We start from the raw sequence: 15385 nt of genomic DNA, 5'->3' as shown, positions 1-15385 counted from the left end.
GCCTGCTTTGAAGCATACGTATCTTCTGCAAGATTCCCTGATTGGGATGTGCAGGTATGCCTTCTTTAAATCGAGTGATACCATCCAGGCATCTTTTCCTAGCACAGGAAGCAACTGGTGAAGAGTCAGCATCTTGAATTTTGGAATCAGCAAAAAGGTGTTTAGAGTAGACAGGTCCAGAATAGGATGCCAGGGATTGTCTTTTCTGGGTACCAGGAAAAGTCTTGAATAGAAACCTTGTCCTTTTTCCTCTTCTGGTACAGTTTGAATAGCTTTTATGTTTAAAAGAGAAAGTATTTGCTTTTGAGCCTCTGCCCACTGATATGGGGATATATCTGACCAACTTTTTGGCTTTGGTAATGTATGGAAATGAAATCTGTATCCTTGGGACACTATATTTAAAACCCATTTGCCCTGGTTAATGAGTCCCCAATTGTTGGCATGCAGACCAATCTTTCCCCCTAAAAGAGCATTCAGTTGAGAAGTGCTTGGAAGCTGTAAAATCAAGTCATTGAGACAGTTTTCCATAGGGGGAGTCTTACTACTCCCAGATTTGGAAGCGGAAGCCCCCCACTGCTTAATCTTGGGTGTACCCTGGAACTGAAACCTGGGGTTACTGCTGTATCTGGGTTTGGCTTGAGAAGACCTTGAAGGGGCCGGAGAGGACCAATTCTTAGAGGGCCAATGCCTGCTAAATCTTGGAGGCTGAACTTGTAAGAAATCTTTAACAGTTTGCAAATATTTAGCTTTATCTTCCATCTTTTTAAGAACTTCCCCAACTTTGTTGCCAAACAGGCGGTCCTGATTTAAGGGAGCATCCAACAGTTTAGCTTTAACATGGTCAAGCAAAGATTGCTCCTTAAGCCAAGCATGCCTTCTGAGTACAGACCCAGTGACAGCAGCCCTGCAAGAGGCCTCTAAAGAATCAAAACCACATTGCAAAGTATGATTTCCAACCTGTTCAGCAGAATGCATTAAATCTTGTAATTCATTATTTTCAGCACAGTCAGGAATCAACATCATTTTCTGTTTAAGTAATCCAATAACATGCTGTTGATACTTCAACATATGAAACTGACAGTTTAAGGCCCTAATGGCCTAGGTTGCAGAAGTGTAAATTTTCTTACCCCATCTATCCGATGCCCTGGAGTCTCTATCAGAAGGGGTAGGGTTCTTGGCAGTAGAAGCCTTAATGCCCTTGGGGTCACTGTAAAATCATCTCTGGATCCGCAATAGGATTTTTAAAAAGGAACTTGTGAGAGTCAAGAACCCTGTAGTATCTGTCAGGTTTTCTGGGTACATGAGGTAAGGAATCAGGGCCAAACTAGATTCCGAGAAGGCATCATCCACAATGTCTAGCACTGGAGGTATAGCTGAAGGCCTATGCTGAGGTAGCAGTAAGAAATCCTTAAGCCTCTGTTTTGAATCAGAAAAATCCTGGCTTTCCCAGTGGAAATGCTCTCTAAGAGTATGCAAGGTTTCACCAAAAGAAAAATCCTCTGAAGGAGAAGAAGAGGGAATAGACTCCTCTGCATCAAAATCCTCAAAAGTAGATAACTGTAAATCCAAAGAATCAGAAGAATCAGAAAAATCAGAAAAATCAGAATCCTGGTCAGAAGAATCACAAACAAACTCAGTCCTAGGTCTCTTGGAAAGGGGAGGTTGGCTTCCCCTGATTAAAGTTATAAGATCTTCAGCCATCCTTATCATTTGTTTTTTAGACATAGAGGCCTGAACATGTGGCCTGGGCGTCGGTTTTCTAGTCAAAGTTCGAGGTTTAGGCCTTGAAGAAGGAGGCATTGGTTTGATATGCAAGTCTGTAGGCCAGAATACACCCTCAGAAGCCGGTGCCTGCACAGCGGCTCCGGACCCATCCAAGGTAGAGACATCCACAGGTTCCACAGCTGAAACATCTCGCGGCATACCGGACTCAGAATGGGTTTCAGTAGAGGCCTGTGAATCAGAAGTAGCGGGTATCAGGGGCTGCAAAAACACCTCACTGAGTACCAGAGAACTGGTGACTGGCTTAGGAGAAGCGTCATCAGCAGTTTTGGACGTAGATGGCCTGTCTCTGTCTTTATCCTTGCGCATTTTTGGAATACTGGTAGTTGGATGGCTTATCGACGACATTTTTGGATAACTGAACCAAGAACCAAAATATTTAGAGGCAAAGATATACCGACGACACATAGTGCGCTGATTAAATAAAGCACAAAATCGACAGCAAGGTACGTCGTGGTCAGGGCCTAGGCAAGCAATACAGTATGAATGAAAATCTTTTTGAGGTATTTGCTTTCCACAAGTAATGCAATTATTAACTTTTACTGACATCGGTAAGGAGCAAGAAAAAGTTTCCCCAATGGGGTACTTAGCTTTAGTTGAAGACTTTGATTCTGAAACTCGAAAACGAAAATGTCAGGAGTCGGCCGACCGGCACTTGCGAACTGCTTCTGCTTCGGGCACTGCACGGCAAGAAAGACTGATATAATGGCGTCAGCTGCATGTTTTATACCCCTGATGACCTAACGTCGTGGAAGAAGGGACAGCAACTGTCGCAGGACCCAAGACTTTGTTAATCAGGCCGACTGCGGGCTACTGCAAGCAGATAACCCAGTAATGACTGCAACAGTGAAACACGAAGAACATCTGAACTCCCTGCAAGCTCTCATCATCCTGGAGGTTATAAATGTCTGAGCAATTACTGAGACATGGCCTAAAGCTACAAAGAACACTCCCCGCAGTACAGGGCTATAATGCCTTCCATAGGAAGGGACAAAATATGAAGATGTCTCAATTTACATCAAAAAACTAATATACTTCAAATCTGGTCAAACAGTGACACATTTGAGCTTCTCCACGACCAAACTGCCACAGACAAATTCCCATTTTATACCCTTGCAAGCTATAGGTCCCCCTCTATGTCCCAGGAAACTCATAACACATACTTAAATGTACTGGAAACACTCCCCATTCTGCCAAACACCATATTCAGAGGCTAATTTAACTACCCCACTGTAAAATGGGAATCATACACAACCCCACACATAAAGGCCCAAAGATCCATGAACGCTGTAAACACAAACATTCTGGTTCAACTAGACCGTATGCTCACTACGGGTGCTAATATCCTTGACCTTGTTCACACAAACATGGGTGAATGCTCCTCCCCCCACTCAATTGTAATGTCCTCAATGGTCGGGTCAGACCATAAATTTGTCTCCTTCAAAATAAAACCTGTGACCCTAGCTAAACCTGGAAATTTTAGGAATTATTGTAAAGCAAGCTTCCTACTAATAAGTGACACTGTGGCAAAATTTTAAGCCCCCCTTCCCCACCCACCCTGAGACCACCACTGCCTATGCAGAATTTTTCATCAAAACCCTTTACAATCATGTTAACAGCTACACAACAGCAGGAGTGCCTACACAGAATAAGCACAGGAAAAAAACTCAAAAAAACAGGCCTCCCTGGTGGAAACCTAACATCCATATCATGTATAACAACAGGAAGAAAATCAGGACAGAAATTAGAAAGTGTAATGCCCAACAAGGTAAAAACTTCCTCATCAATCTAAACAAGTAGCTCAAGCACTCTAGTCAAGTCTACCAAAGCCAAATTTGATATTAAAATAGCTACACAGGCCAAGGACAATCACAATGCATTCAACTGCAACTTCAAAGACATTCTACAACAATGTGCCAAACTAATTGTAAATGGAGGCACTTACACTGAGTTAGAAGATATAGTAAAATCTATTAGCCAAAAAATGTATCTCCAATTTTACCTCCCTCTCCCCAGACACCCCACAGGAAACACCTTCAACCATGACTCCCCCCTAATTATCACTAGGGAATAGGCTCTAAATGCACTCTCCAAGGCCAGATACACTGCATTAATAGGCTCCAATAAAATCCCAGCATATCTTTTTAATAGCATGAAACATTATCTATCCAACCAACTTTAATTTTGTCAAGGGCAGGTCATGCCTACACAGCCTGGTGGACTTACTTACGAAGGTCACCAAAGAAAAAGACGGGGGTGAAACCCTGTATGCTGCCTATCCTGATCTGGTCAAAGTACTTGAGAATATACCCCATTCAGGCATTCTAAACAAACTCACAAACTTAGATATAAAGTCTTATGCCACCCACTCAGTAGCCAGCCGGCTTACAGATAGGACCCAAGGAGTTAGGATGGGGGAGTCTATCTCCACAAACAGGCCAGTCATTAGTTGACTACCTCAAGGCCACTGACTGACCAAGTCTACAGAAAATTGGTATCTAGGTGCAATCACAGAATCCCTCACAAACACCCTCCAAGAAGGCCTGATACAGACTAATAAATAGTGACTCAGCTATGGTCTAAAACTCAGTGTCAAGAAATTCATAACGATATATTTTGGGAAGTCAGCTACTCTTGGGAAATACCACACTGATAATACACCCACAACAGCATACCCAGTGGTCAGGGATTTGGGAAAGCATGTAGACAGTATCCTGGCCTTTGACCACCATGTGTCTGCAGTAGCGTTTATTTCATTATTTTTGTTGTTCAATAAAGTCAACTTTTGTATTAACTGACTTAGTCAAACCTTCTTTACAGTGCTTGTGGCATTAACAACACGTCCTATGTGGACCACCTCAAAGCACTATCCTAGCCTACAAAGCATCCTCTGATCCCACTCTTATGTACCTGACAAACATCCGGAAAACAATTGGATTGATCAATGGACCTAAACCTCATCTGCAACATAAATACGACATATTGGAAGGATAAGTATATATCTGAGAGACTACCCTTCTCTGGAACAGGCTTCCCACCCATGTGAAGAGGGTTCTTCCCTAACCCAATTCAAGAGCAACCTGGATCAGAGGATGGGAAGTAGGAAACGTATCCCTGGTCTAGTATCTATGTCTCCAGGAGACAGAGGCAGCCTGTAATGCCTGACCACCCATGCCCCAGTCTATATATACTCCTAAAAATAACGCTAGGGTATCAAACTTGTCAGATATATTTGGGAAGCATTGTTAAGCTTAAAAAAGCCTTCTGGGATTGTTAGCCTAGTAATCATGTATGAATACATATGGAAGTGTTAAGTGAAAGACCAGCCCTGGTATAGTTTATAACCCTGTCTAGAACAAAAGATAATGTTAAAAAGGCATAATTAGTATGCTGTACAAAAATCACAGTCACGTTAAGAATTAGTCACAGGAGGAGACAGGCAATTTTCAAAGGTGAAGAAAAAGCTGTATGATTCCCAGGTAAGGAACCAAGTCCAGAAGGTGTAGGACTTTTACACAGAAATGTTAATGCATCAGTATTTTTACACCCCAAGCAGACTTTAGAGGATTTTTCCTTCAGATAGAAGCAAATGCTAGAAATGTAATGGGAAAGAGAAAGAAAATGAGAACAAGTTTTCTGGAAATGTCAACACGTTGGCAAATTTAAATTTTACTTTGATAGAAATGTAGAAGGAACAAATGGTAGAAAGGAAATGCTCTCTTCTGAGCTGGGATATTGGATCTGAATGGACTAGACATACTAAGACCTTACTCAGGAAATGAAGGGAAAGGAAACGGAAAGATGTCTGTGCTGAAAGGTAAATTTAAAGCATTCCTGCTCCATTTCTAAATCACAATTCTCTTACAGTACAACCCAGTGCCTGGAAACCCTGGGAATGTGCTCCTTACATTTTGTAAAAGATGCAAAGAAATTAGATAAATTTGTAACAAATTTCCTTCCAAATCTGCACATAAAAGCTAGTATAATCTTTTTCTGTTTCAGACCCACTCTCGCCCAACCAAGAGACTCAGAGGACTAGATGAACTTACAAGATATTGGAAAAAACATACGGGGAACAGGAAATTCACATTTAGAGTACAAAGACTTCAAGCTTCTCAATGGCCTCTCTCGATGAAAGCCTGACTACTTACCAGTAAAGTGTAGAAGATGACAATCACATTAAAAATAATTTAAATGAAAAAGATGTTATTTAAGGAGCTGCCACACTGAAGATGGCATATTTCATACATCAGAAAACAATGGGAAATCTTTAGGTGGTCCCTTAAACATATTGCTGATAAAACATTTTGGATGGAAACAAGATTGGTGCTAAAACGTTCTTTCATACTATGACCCAGTATGAGAATTCTCTCGTGATATGAATAAATATATACACTACAAACACACCTCTGGTGTACACAGAGTATCTTAAAATTAGAGTATAACCTTATGATGACGTTACTGTGTCAGACCTGCCCCTTCAAAGTTATAATACAAAGACTAACACCCAAGTGGTAGCAGTACTGTTTTTCATCTAGTCCAATAAATTCTCAGCAAAAACAGTGTGACATCACAAAGTATGATAGTTACAGTAAAACAAATGCACTGCAAGCTAAGAAGATAGAAAGAGACAACTAGACTGTTATTTAATATTTCATACTCTTAATGAAAATTTAAGTTATAGTGATACAAATGTATACCTAAACTCAATGGCTACTTCTCAGTTTTTGCCTATGTGGTGGGCAGGAAGGAGCAAAATGGAAAAGGGAAAAGAATTTTCAGCACAAGTCCCGCATAAATCACCTACGTTTTTGAAAGAAGAAAGGGACTTCATAAAGGGCACCTTTCATTAAGTGTTAACTTGCATTCCACAAACATCTAATATTTTCATCTTTACAGATAAGCACAATGCATCCTGAAAAGTAAATTTAAATATGTATATCAGAGCAAAAGGCAACAAGTCAAAACATAAAGAAACTGATTGTTTTTTGCTTAAATTTAAACAGTGGTGCAAACACAATTTTACAGCTGCCTTATGTCATTTTTGAGAAATGAAAGATTTTTGTCAGTACAACCAACCCGCATAACAAAGCTGGAAACATGTTAGTACCTTAAATGTTCCCACATTGAGCTAAATGCAGAGTCACGTAGAAGGGGCTGCAGTACTTCAGAGTCCAGCTGCTCCAGGTCTTGCAAACACTCCACTGGGTTATACGAAGGCTGGAAACAAAGAAAACTCACGTTATCATCAACAATCTGAATTGGAATACATATAAAACTATTCATCCATTCATTCTCTATTTAATTATCCACTTGGTTCCATCTCAATGCTCAATGGGACTAAGGTGCAAAGTTAATCCTGGAAAGGATGTCAGTCTAATGAGGGACATAAAGGCAATCACTAGCACATGATGTGCACACACACACACACACACACACACACACACACACACACACACACACACACACACTAACAGCAAGAGGAATGATTACCAGTTCATGTATGGCATATGCCTTTGAGAGGAAACTGGATTACCTTGTGGTAACCTAGAAATTCACAGAAATAAAAGATCAGACAGCACACTGTATCCATGATTCCCTCCTACATTCACAAGTCAAGCATCCACAAATATGGTTAGTACACAAAAAATAAAACTCCACCTCTTAAAACTAAATTTAACAGTTTCATATAACAGTTCCTGCAAATCAAATTGCAGCATTTAAGACCTCTACTGGTTTTCAAATGACTGTTTCTGTTACCGGCCATCAGTCAACAACCTTCCCTATGAGGAAATATAGAGAATCATACTGTTACTCTGTTTCTACTAAAGGCTGGAATTTATCCTGTCGGAGGAGTCAAAGAATACAAATACCTATCGCATATACTGCCAGATTATAACAGAATACAGATACTACCACATGTACTGCTGGACTATATCAGAATACAGATACTTACTACATGTACTTCTGGACTCTAACCGAATGCAGATACCTACCGTATGTACGGCTGAACTATATTTTATTTATTTATTTATTATTTGTTGACCGGGAAAGTCTGACTAGGTTCCACAGATCCTGTTTTCAGCGGAGGCCTGGGGAGAAATGCTCCAGAAGCTGAGCATATCTGAATACAGATACCTACTACATATACTGCTGGTCTATAACAGAATACAGATACCTTCCATGTGTAATGCTAGATTATAACAAGAATACAGGTACCTACCACATGTACTTCTGGACTACAACAGAATACAGATAATCACCACATATACTGCTGGAATAGAACAGAATACAAACACATACCATAAGTACTGCTGGACTACAACAGAATGCAGACACCTACTACATGTACTGCTGCACTATAACAGAATACAGACACCTACTGTGTGTACTGCTCGACTAAGAGAATACAAATAAATTCTGCCTGTACTGCTGGACTACAACAGAATGCAGATACCTACCAAATGTACTGTTGGAGTATAACAGAATACAGACACCTAGCACATGTACTACTGGAGTATAACAGAATACAGACACCTAGCACATGCACTGCTGGAATATAACAGAATACAAATACCTTCTGCTTGTACTGCTGGACTATAGCAGAATTCAGACACCTACTGCATGTACTGATGGACTATAACAGAATGCAGATAACTACTCCAAGTACTGGTGGACTATAATGGAATACAGATATCTACTGCATATACTGCTGGACTATAACAGAATACAGCTACCTACTGCATATACTGTCGGACTACAACAGAATACAGATAAATACCGCATGTATTGCTGGACTATAACAGAATGCAGACACCTACCACATGTACTGCTGAACTATAACAGAATACAGATACCTACCGCATGTACTGCTGAACTATAATAGAATACAGATACCTACCGCATGTCCTGCTGGACTATAAAAGAATGCAGATACCTTCCCCATGTACTGCTGAACTACAACAGAATACAGACACCTATTACATGTACTGCTGGAATAGAACAGAATACAGATAACTACCACATGTACTACTGAACTTTAACAGAATATAGATGCCTACCTCATGTACTGCTGGAATATAACAGAATACAGAAACCTTCTGCATGTACTGCTGGACTGTAACAGAATACGGACACCTAGCACATGTACTGCTCGACTATAACAGAATACAAATACCTTCTGCCTGTACTGCTGGATTATAACAGAATGCAGATACCTACCATATGTACTGCTGCACTATAATAGAATACAGTTACCAACCATGTGTACTGCTGGACTGTAACAGAACACAGATACCTACCGCATGTACAGCTTGACTGTAACAGAATACAGATACCTACCACATGTACTGCTGCACTATACTAGAATATAGTTACCGACCATGTGTACTGCTGGACTGTAACAGGATATAGATACCTACCGCATGTACTGGTGGACTATACCAGAATACAGATACCTGCTTCATGTACTGCTGGACTATAATAGAATACAGTTACTTACTAAGTGTACTGCTGGACTGTAATAGAATACAGACAGATACCTCATGTACTGCTGGACTACAATATCATGCAAATACCCTCTGCATGTCCTGCTGGACTATAATAAAATACAGATGCCTGCCCATGTACTGCTGAACTATGACAGAATACAGATACCTTCCTCGTGCTGCTTGACTATAACAGAATACAGATACCTACCGCATGTACTGCTGGACTATAACAAAATATAGATACCTTCTGCATGTACTGATGGACCACAGTAGAATACAGATACCTTCTGCATGTACTGCTGGACTATAACTGAATACAGATATCTACTGCATGTACTGCTGGACTACAACAGAATACAGATACCTTCTGCATGTACTGCTGGACTATAATTGAATACAGATACCTACTGCAAGTACTGCCGGACTATAATAGAATGCAAATACTACTGCATGCACTGCGGGAGTATAACAGAATATGGATACCTATCAGATGTAGAGCTGGACTAGAATAGAATACAGATACCTACCATATGTACTGCTGGACTATAACAAAATAAAGAAACCTTCTACATGTACTGCTGGACTATTCCTTCCTTCCTTCTCTCTCTATATATCTAGCAGGGTGCAAAGGAGTTACAGGGTTCACTAGAAACTTAACTATACAGACAGCAGCAGGCTTATCCAAATAGGCAGTCTGAGTCCATTCAATCCAACCACCATTTAATTAGCACAAACTGTGTACCACCTCTGACCTTGTGCTTTAAGTTCACTGGAAAATTAACTATACACACAGCAGGCTTATCCAAATAGGCAATCTAAGTCAATTCAATCCAACCATTTAATTAGGGCAGACTCTGTACCTTCTCTGGCCTTGTGCTTTGAGTAAGTGTTAGAGGCACTCAGTCATCTGCATACATTTTAGCCTGCACAGTGACTAGTTTGAAGACAAGTGCTTCAGTGTCTTAGTTTGAAAGCAACCACCTTATAGTCTGTAAACCCTCCTCCACTGAAATCATGATGGTCAGCTTTTACTCTCTCCTTCCTAACAGACACATTTACTCCTACTACTCAAATTATTTCTCTCTCTCTCATTTTTCTTCACTTCTTCTAGACTTGCTACTCCCATTACATATATCCTCCTGTCAATCTTTAGTGGAACTGCATGCCTTCATGGAAGTCAGCCTTGGATTCCCTCCTTCCTTTCTTATTTCTCCTTGCTGAGACAATTATTAAACCAATGTCAGCATTAAGCTAGTATTTGTGCACAGTCAACATCGACTCAGTGCACTCAACTGTCTCTTTAGTGTGTTTGTATTTCCTATAGAAGTATCCATGCAAGGAAATAGATATGGATGTATGTAACAGTGAAGTCTGCAGTTTGAACACCAGTCTGTGGGCTATTTTTATATGCAAATTATAAATTTGTCCACTATAACAGCTCCATTTTCTTAGACCACAGCAGTCCCATTGGTACTTTCTTCTTTAACTGTGTTCAAGTCAATATTTTTAGCAGTCCACTGTCTCCCTTCCTTAAGTTTATTTCTCCTCTTGTGTAATCACTTTTGAGTTCGCAGCCAGTATTTTTCCAGAGATGAACTACTGCAATCTGACGTACCTTTTCTCATTGTTTTGCTGGTCTGTGGGGGTTGAGGTAGGTTTTTGGACTTTGCATTTCAAAGTCAACAGAAACTGTTTCCTACAGCAACAAAATCGAGACATTCATCTACTAACACAGAAGCCTTTTAAACTAATTGCACTGGTCTTTTTACTTATCTCTCAGCAGATCTGTGGCTGTTTATGTTAAGTCACTGATAGTTTTCTCTGTCTCTTGACAAGTTTTCAACCCACTTTGTTCGTCCTTGATAATGCTCGGACTCACTCCGCTCCCTTACCCTACCCTTAAATTCTACCTACCTCATAGAGTACCACCCACATATTCCTCTAACCAATACAGTTCTCTCCAGCAAGAAAATGATCAATACAATTATCCTAAGAGCAACACCCACTTATCCTTGCCTCCTATAAATATCAAATTACATCTCAACTACAAACCCACGACCCTCCTAACATTTTCTTGTTATAATTTGCAACAAAGATAACACCAAAGTTACATAAGATGCCCCCAAGTCAGATTATTTTACTATTTCTCTTCAATCTAGTAGCCTTCATCATCAATTATCAAAATCCACTTCCTTCAAATATTTAGGACTAAAACCAATCCGCACAAAGAATATCAACTTCTACCCAGCCTGTCTTTCTCCATAACACCCTGTCTCTACAAACAAACCATATCTGATTTATTTTTCTAAAAATATCTCAACACTAAGCATCCAAATTTATGATCAAATATCAAACCAAGATCAAAATATAACTGGTCACACTCTTCCCTCTGTAAAATATCAATTCAAAAAATTAGTGGAGATATTCACCCCAACCCAGGTCCCACTGTTCATAAAACCAGCACTTCCAACCTTAAAATTAACCAATCACCTAACACATCTCAGCAAAAAACAGAACTCAAACTCACCTTTCTAAATACGAACCTAAGAAGTATGTGCAATAAAATCCATGACATAGATGCCTACTGTTGCTCTCCTATCTAGGACACAATAGAAGAGTCTTCCTGGGCTCTGTTTGAGCAGATTTATTTTATACAGACATATCACTATAGAAGATTACTGACTTTAACTTAAGTAACTTATATACAAATTAAAAACTGCGATCTTGCATGCTCTCTCCCTAGCTGTTTTTTTTTTTTCAAAATGGCACTAGGGATTGTACATGTCTAGAATTTATACCTACATATACAGCCTTGACATGCTTCTTAAAGATACAGCGCACACATCACTTACACTTTGATCAACATCCTCCCTCTTTGAGAAATAGATCACATTAAGTTATAAGGCTATTTGGCATGCAGAAATCACAGGTAATTCTTGGTCATGCATTATACAATACTAAATACGCAGATATATATACAATCAGGTCCACGTTGCTGTATATTTCACATTAGACATAGATACTTGCCCATGACATGTGGCATTAAACTGAGAAAGAGATTCAGCAACTGAAACTGTCTCTGCAAAATGGTTGACCTGTGAAATGTTTGGATCACTTTCTGGAATGGAATCAGAATTCTGAACACATTCTGGTATGGGAACAGTGTCTGACTCACACTCAGATTTGGATTCTACATCACAGAAGCAATGTTATGATGGTGATGATGGCTCTGTACCAGAAGAAAATATCTAAGGTTTCTCCTATACTCCACACCCTTGGAGTATACCAGGTTGGATCTTGGCTCTGTACAGGAAGAAAATGTCTAAGGTTTCTCCTATATTCCACACCCTTGGAGTATACCAGGTTGGATCTTGGCTCTGCACAGATGCCTATAATCTCTTCTAGTCAATCAAAACCTTTTGTTGTCTAGATTCGTACCATCTCTCCTTCCAAGGATGACGTAATCTGCTATATCTGTTGTACCTAGATTTCTGGATATTATGCTTCTTCAACAACTGAGCTTTGATGGTTTTATTGTTCTTAGATGTAGGCTGCAGTAATCTAGAAGTAATGGTTAGCATAGTTCTAGTTTGCCTGGAAAGTAGTCTTTGGGCAGGTGAGCCAAGAATATCATCACGGGGTATGTTTCTGAGACTAAGCAAATTCAAGAACACATTAGTATTGTCACGCTTTGACCTTCCAATAACTGCTTTGCACTTTGTGCTCTGTGTTCAGCTAGACCACTGGACTGACGATATTCAGAACTACAAGTGACATGTATAAAGTCCCATTCTTTTGCAAATTTCTGAAACAACTGGGTAGTAAATCGAGTACCATTGTCAGAAAGAAGTTGATGTGGACTACCATGAACTGAGAAATGATGTTTCAAGTTAGTAACAACACAGTGGATGTTAGGTTAGGTATTAGATCAATCTCAACCCAATTCGAATAAGAGTCTACCAAAACGAAGTAGTGCTGATTGTTCCAGTCAAAGATATCAGTTGCTACAGTAGACCAAGATAGTTCAGGAACTGGACTTAGCTGAAGCGGTTCTCTTTATAAATGCGATCCAGTACTATTGCATACTGAACAGAAGAAAGTACTCTATCAATGTCTTTGGGTAATGAAGGCCAAAATACTAATTCTCTTGCTCTTCTCTTAGTGGATGTGGATCCTGGGTAACCACAGTGCAAAATCTGGATTTATTCTTGTTGTAAGGAAGCAGGAAAAAAAAGTTATGTCTTAACATAATGTTCCATCTGTGTTGTTCATCACTGATGGGTTCAGTTAACAGCCCTCGGAACAGAGTCGGCCTATTACCAAGCTCATGCTAGCCAAAAACTCTCGAGCTAAGCTTCTACCCACAATGCCCTTCTCCCTGTTACCTCAGATGTGATAAACCAGAAAAGATTAGGCCCATTCTGCGCAAATGCCCTAAGACACCACTTGGACCCAAAGTATCCCCCAGGAGCCTTTGGAGGAGGAAGGAGATTGGGAATTGATGAATGAAAGATGAACAACACAGACAGAACGTTATGGTAAGACATAACTTCTTTATCTGATGATGTTAATCTTCTTTTCATTCATCACTGATGGTACAGAATCCCAAGCCACCTTGAGACACATGGGCGGCTCTTATGGAAGAACGTTCCTCAGTGCCATTGAGCCAAAGGCAGCTCTCCCTCTGGAGACTACATCCAATTTGTAATGATTGATGAAAGTGTGGGGTTTTGCCCAAGTGGCTGCTGTGCAAATGTCATCCATAGAGGCCCTGGAGTGGAAAGCTACAGATGTCGCCAAAGATCTAGTGGAATGGGCTTTAACCAGTGGCATAGGTTCTTTTGAGGAAGAGAAGCGTATGCAGTCTCTTAGTCATTCTGATAAAGTAACCTTTGAAACAGAATTTCCCATTCTAGGTCCAGAAAAAGAAATGAAAAGCTGGTCAGACTTGTGCATAATTTTGGTTCTGTCTAAACAGAATCTCAGTTGTCTGTGTACATGCAAGGAATGTAGGCAGTACTCTCCTTTATCATCAAAATTTGGAAAGAACACTGGTATGTCAATGGACTGATTAATGGAGAAGTCAGAATCAACCTTGGGGAGGAAAGATGGATTTGTCCGGAGTGATACTCTGTCCTTGTGAAAGACCAAACAGGGTTTTTTGATGCACAATGCCTGTAGCTCCGAAACCTGCCTGGCTGATTTAATGGCTACCAAGAACAAGGATTTCCAAGACAAAAATTTCATGTCACACTTCACTGCAGGTTCAAAGGGGGGTTGAGTCAAAGACTGCAGAACTAATGTGAGGTTCCATGGCTCTATAGGCTGTCTCACTGGGAGCCTGATGTGTGAAACTCCTTTGAGAAAGGTTTTACATAAACGTAATGAGATGAGAGACGTACCATCCAGCCCATTATGGTAATTTGAAATTGCAGCCAGATGTACTCGAATGGTGCAGTACTCTCTAAAAAACTTAGACAAGTATTGCAAAACCAATGTGACAGGAGCCGAATACGGATCTAGCATGTTATCCTTTGACCAGAGACAGAAACTTTTCCACTTGTCTGAATACCGTCTTCTGGTGGATGGTTTATGAGAGGCCAGGATAATATCCCAAACAGGTGAGGTGAGATAAACCTGCCTGGCAACTAACGGAAATGGAGAAATCAAGCTGTCAGGATGAGACTGGACAGATTGGGGTGGCTCAACTCTTGGGAGTGAGCAATCAGGTCTCGAAGAGGGTCCAGAATCCACAACGGGTATACCAGATGAGGTCGAAGGAAGGGGAACCAAACTTGTCCAGGCCAAAAAAGGGGTTATGAGGATCACTTTGCATTTCAACCGATGAGCTTTCTTTAAGAACTGTGGAATCAGAGGAATGGGGAAATAAGCATAAAGAAGTGCTGTGGGCCAATTGTGAATCAGAGCATCCCTCGGGGACTCCCCCTTTGGGGGTAATAGGGCAAAATAGCTGCTGCACTTGTTGTTCGATGGAGAGGTAAAAAGGTCTTAGCACAGCTGGTCCCAGCGGCTGAAAATTTCTGCCACCACAACGGGATTGAGGGACCACTCGTGGGGCAGGAGAATACATCTGCTCAAGTTGTCTGCAATCA

General features: G+C 40.5%; 1 protein-coding gene across 3 annotated transcripts in view; it reads right to left on the bottom strand.

The window, feature by feature from the left end:
- RPAP1 (RNA polymerase II associated protein 1) overlaps positions 1-15385 on the bottom strand; it is a 2926740-nt gene that overhangs the window by 732271 nt on the left and 2179084 nt on the right. For all 3 annotated transcript variants that reach the window (XM_044073828.1, XM_044073829.1, XM_044073830.1), the window contains one exon: positions 6893-7002. In XM_044073828.1, coding sequence (XP_043929763.1) covers positions 6893-7002 — 110 coding nt within the window. The remainder of the gene's footprint in view (positions 1-6892; positions 7003-15385) is intronic.

This window comes from Protopterus annectens, chromosome 6.part0 (assembly GCF_019279795.1).
Source record: "Protopterus annectens isolate FY-2018-M chromosome 6.part0, PAN1.0, whole genome shotgun sequence".
Classification (NCBI taxonomy): domain Eukaryota; kingdom Metazoa; phylum Chordata; order Ceratodontiformes; family Protopteridae; genus Protopterus; species Protopterus annectens.
The sequence above is the reverse complement of the archived record's forward strand: the minus strand, read 5'-3'. Positions and strand labels throughout refer to the sequence as shown.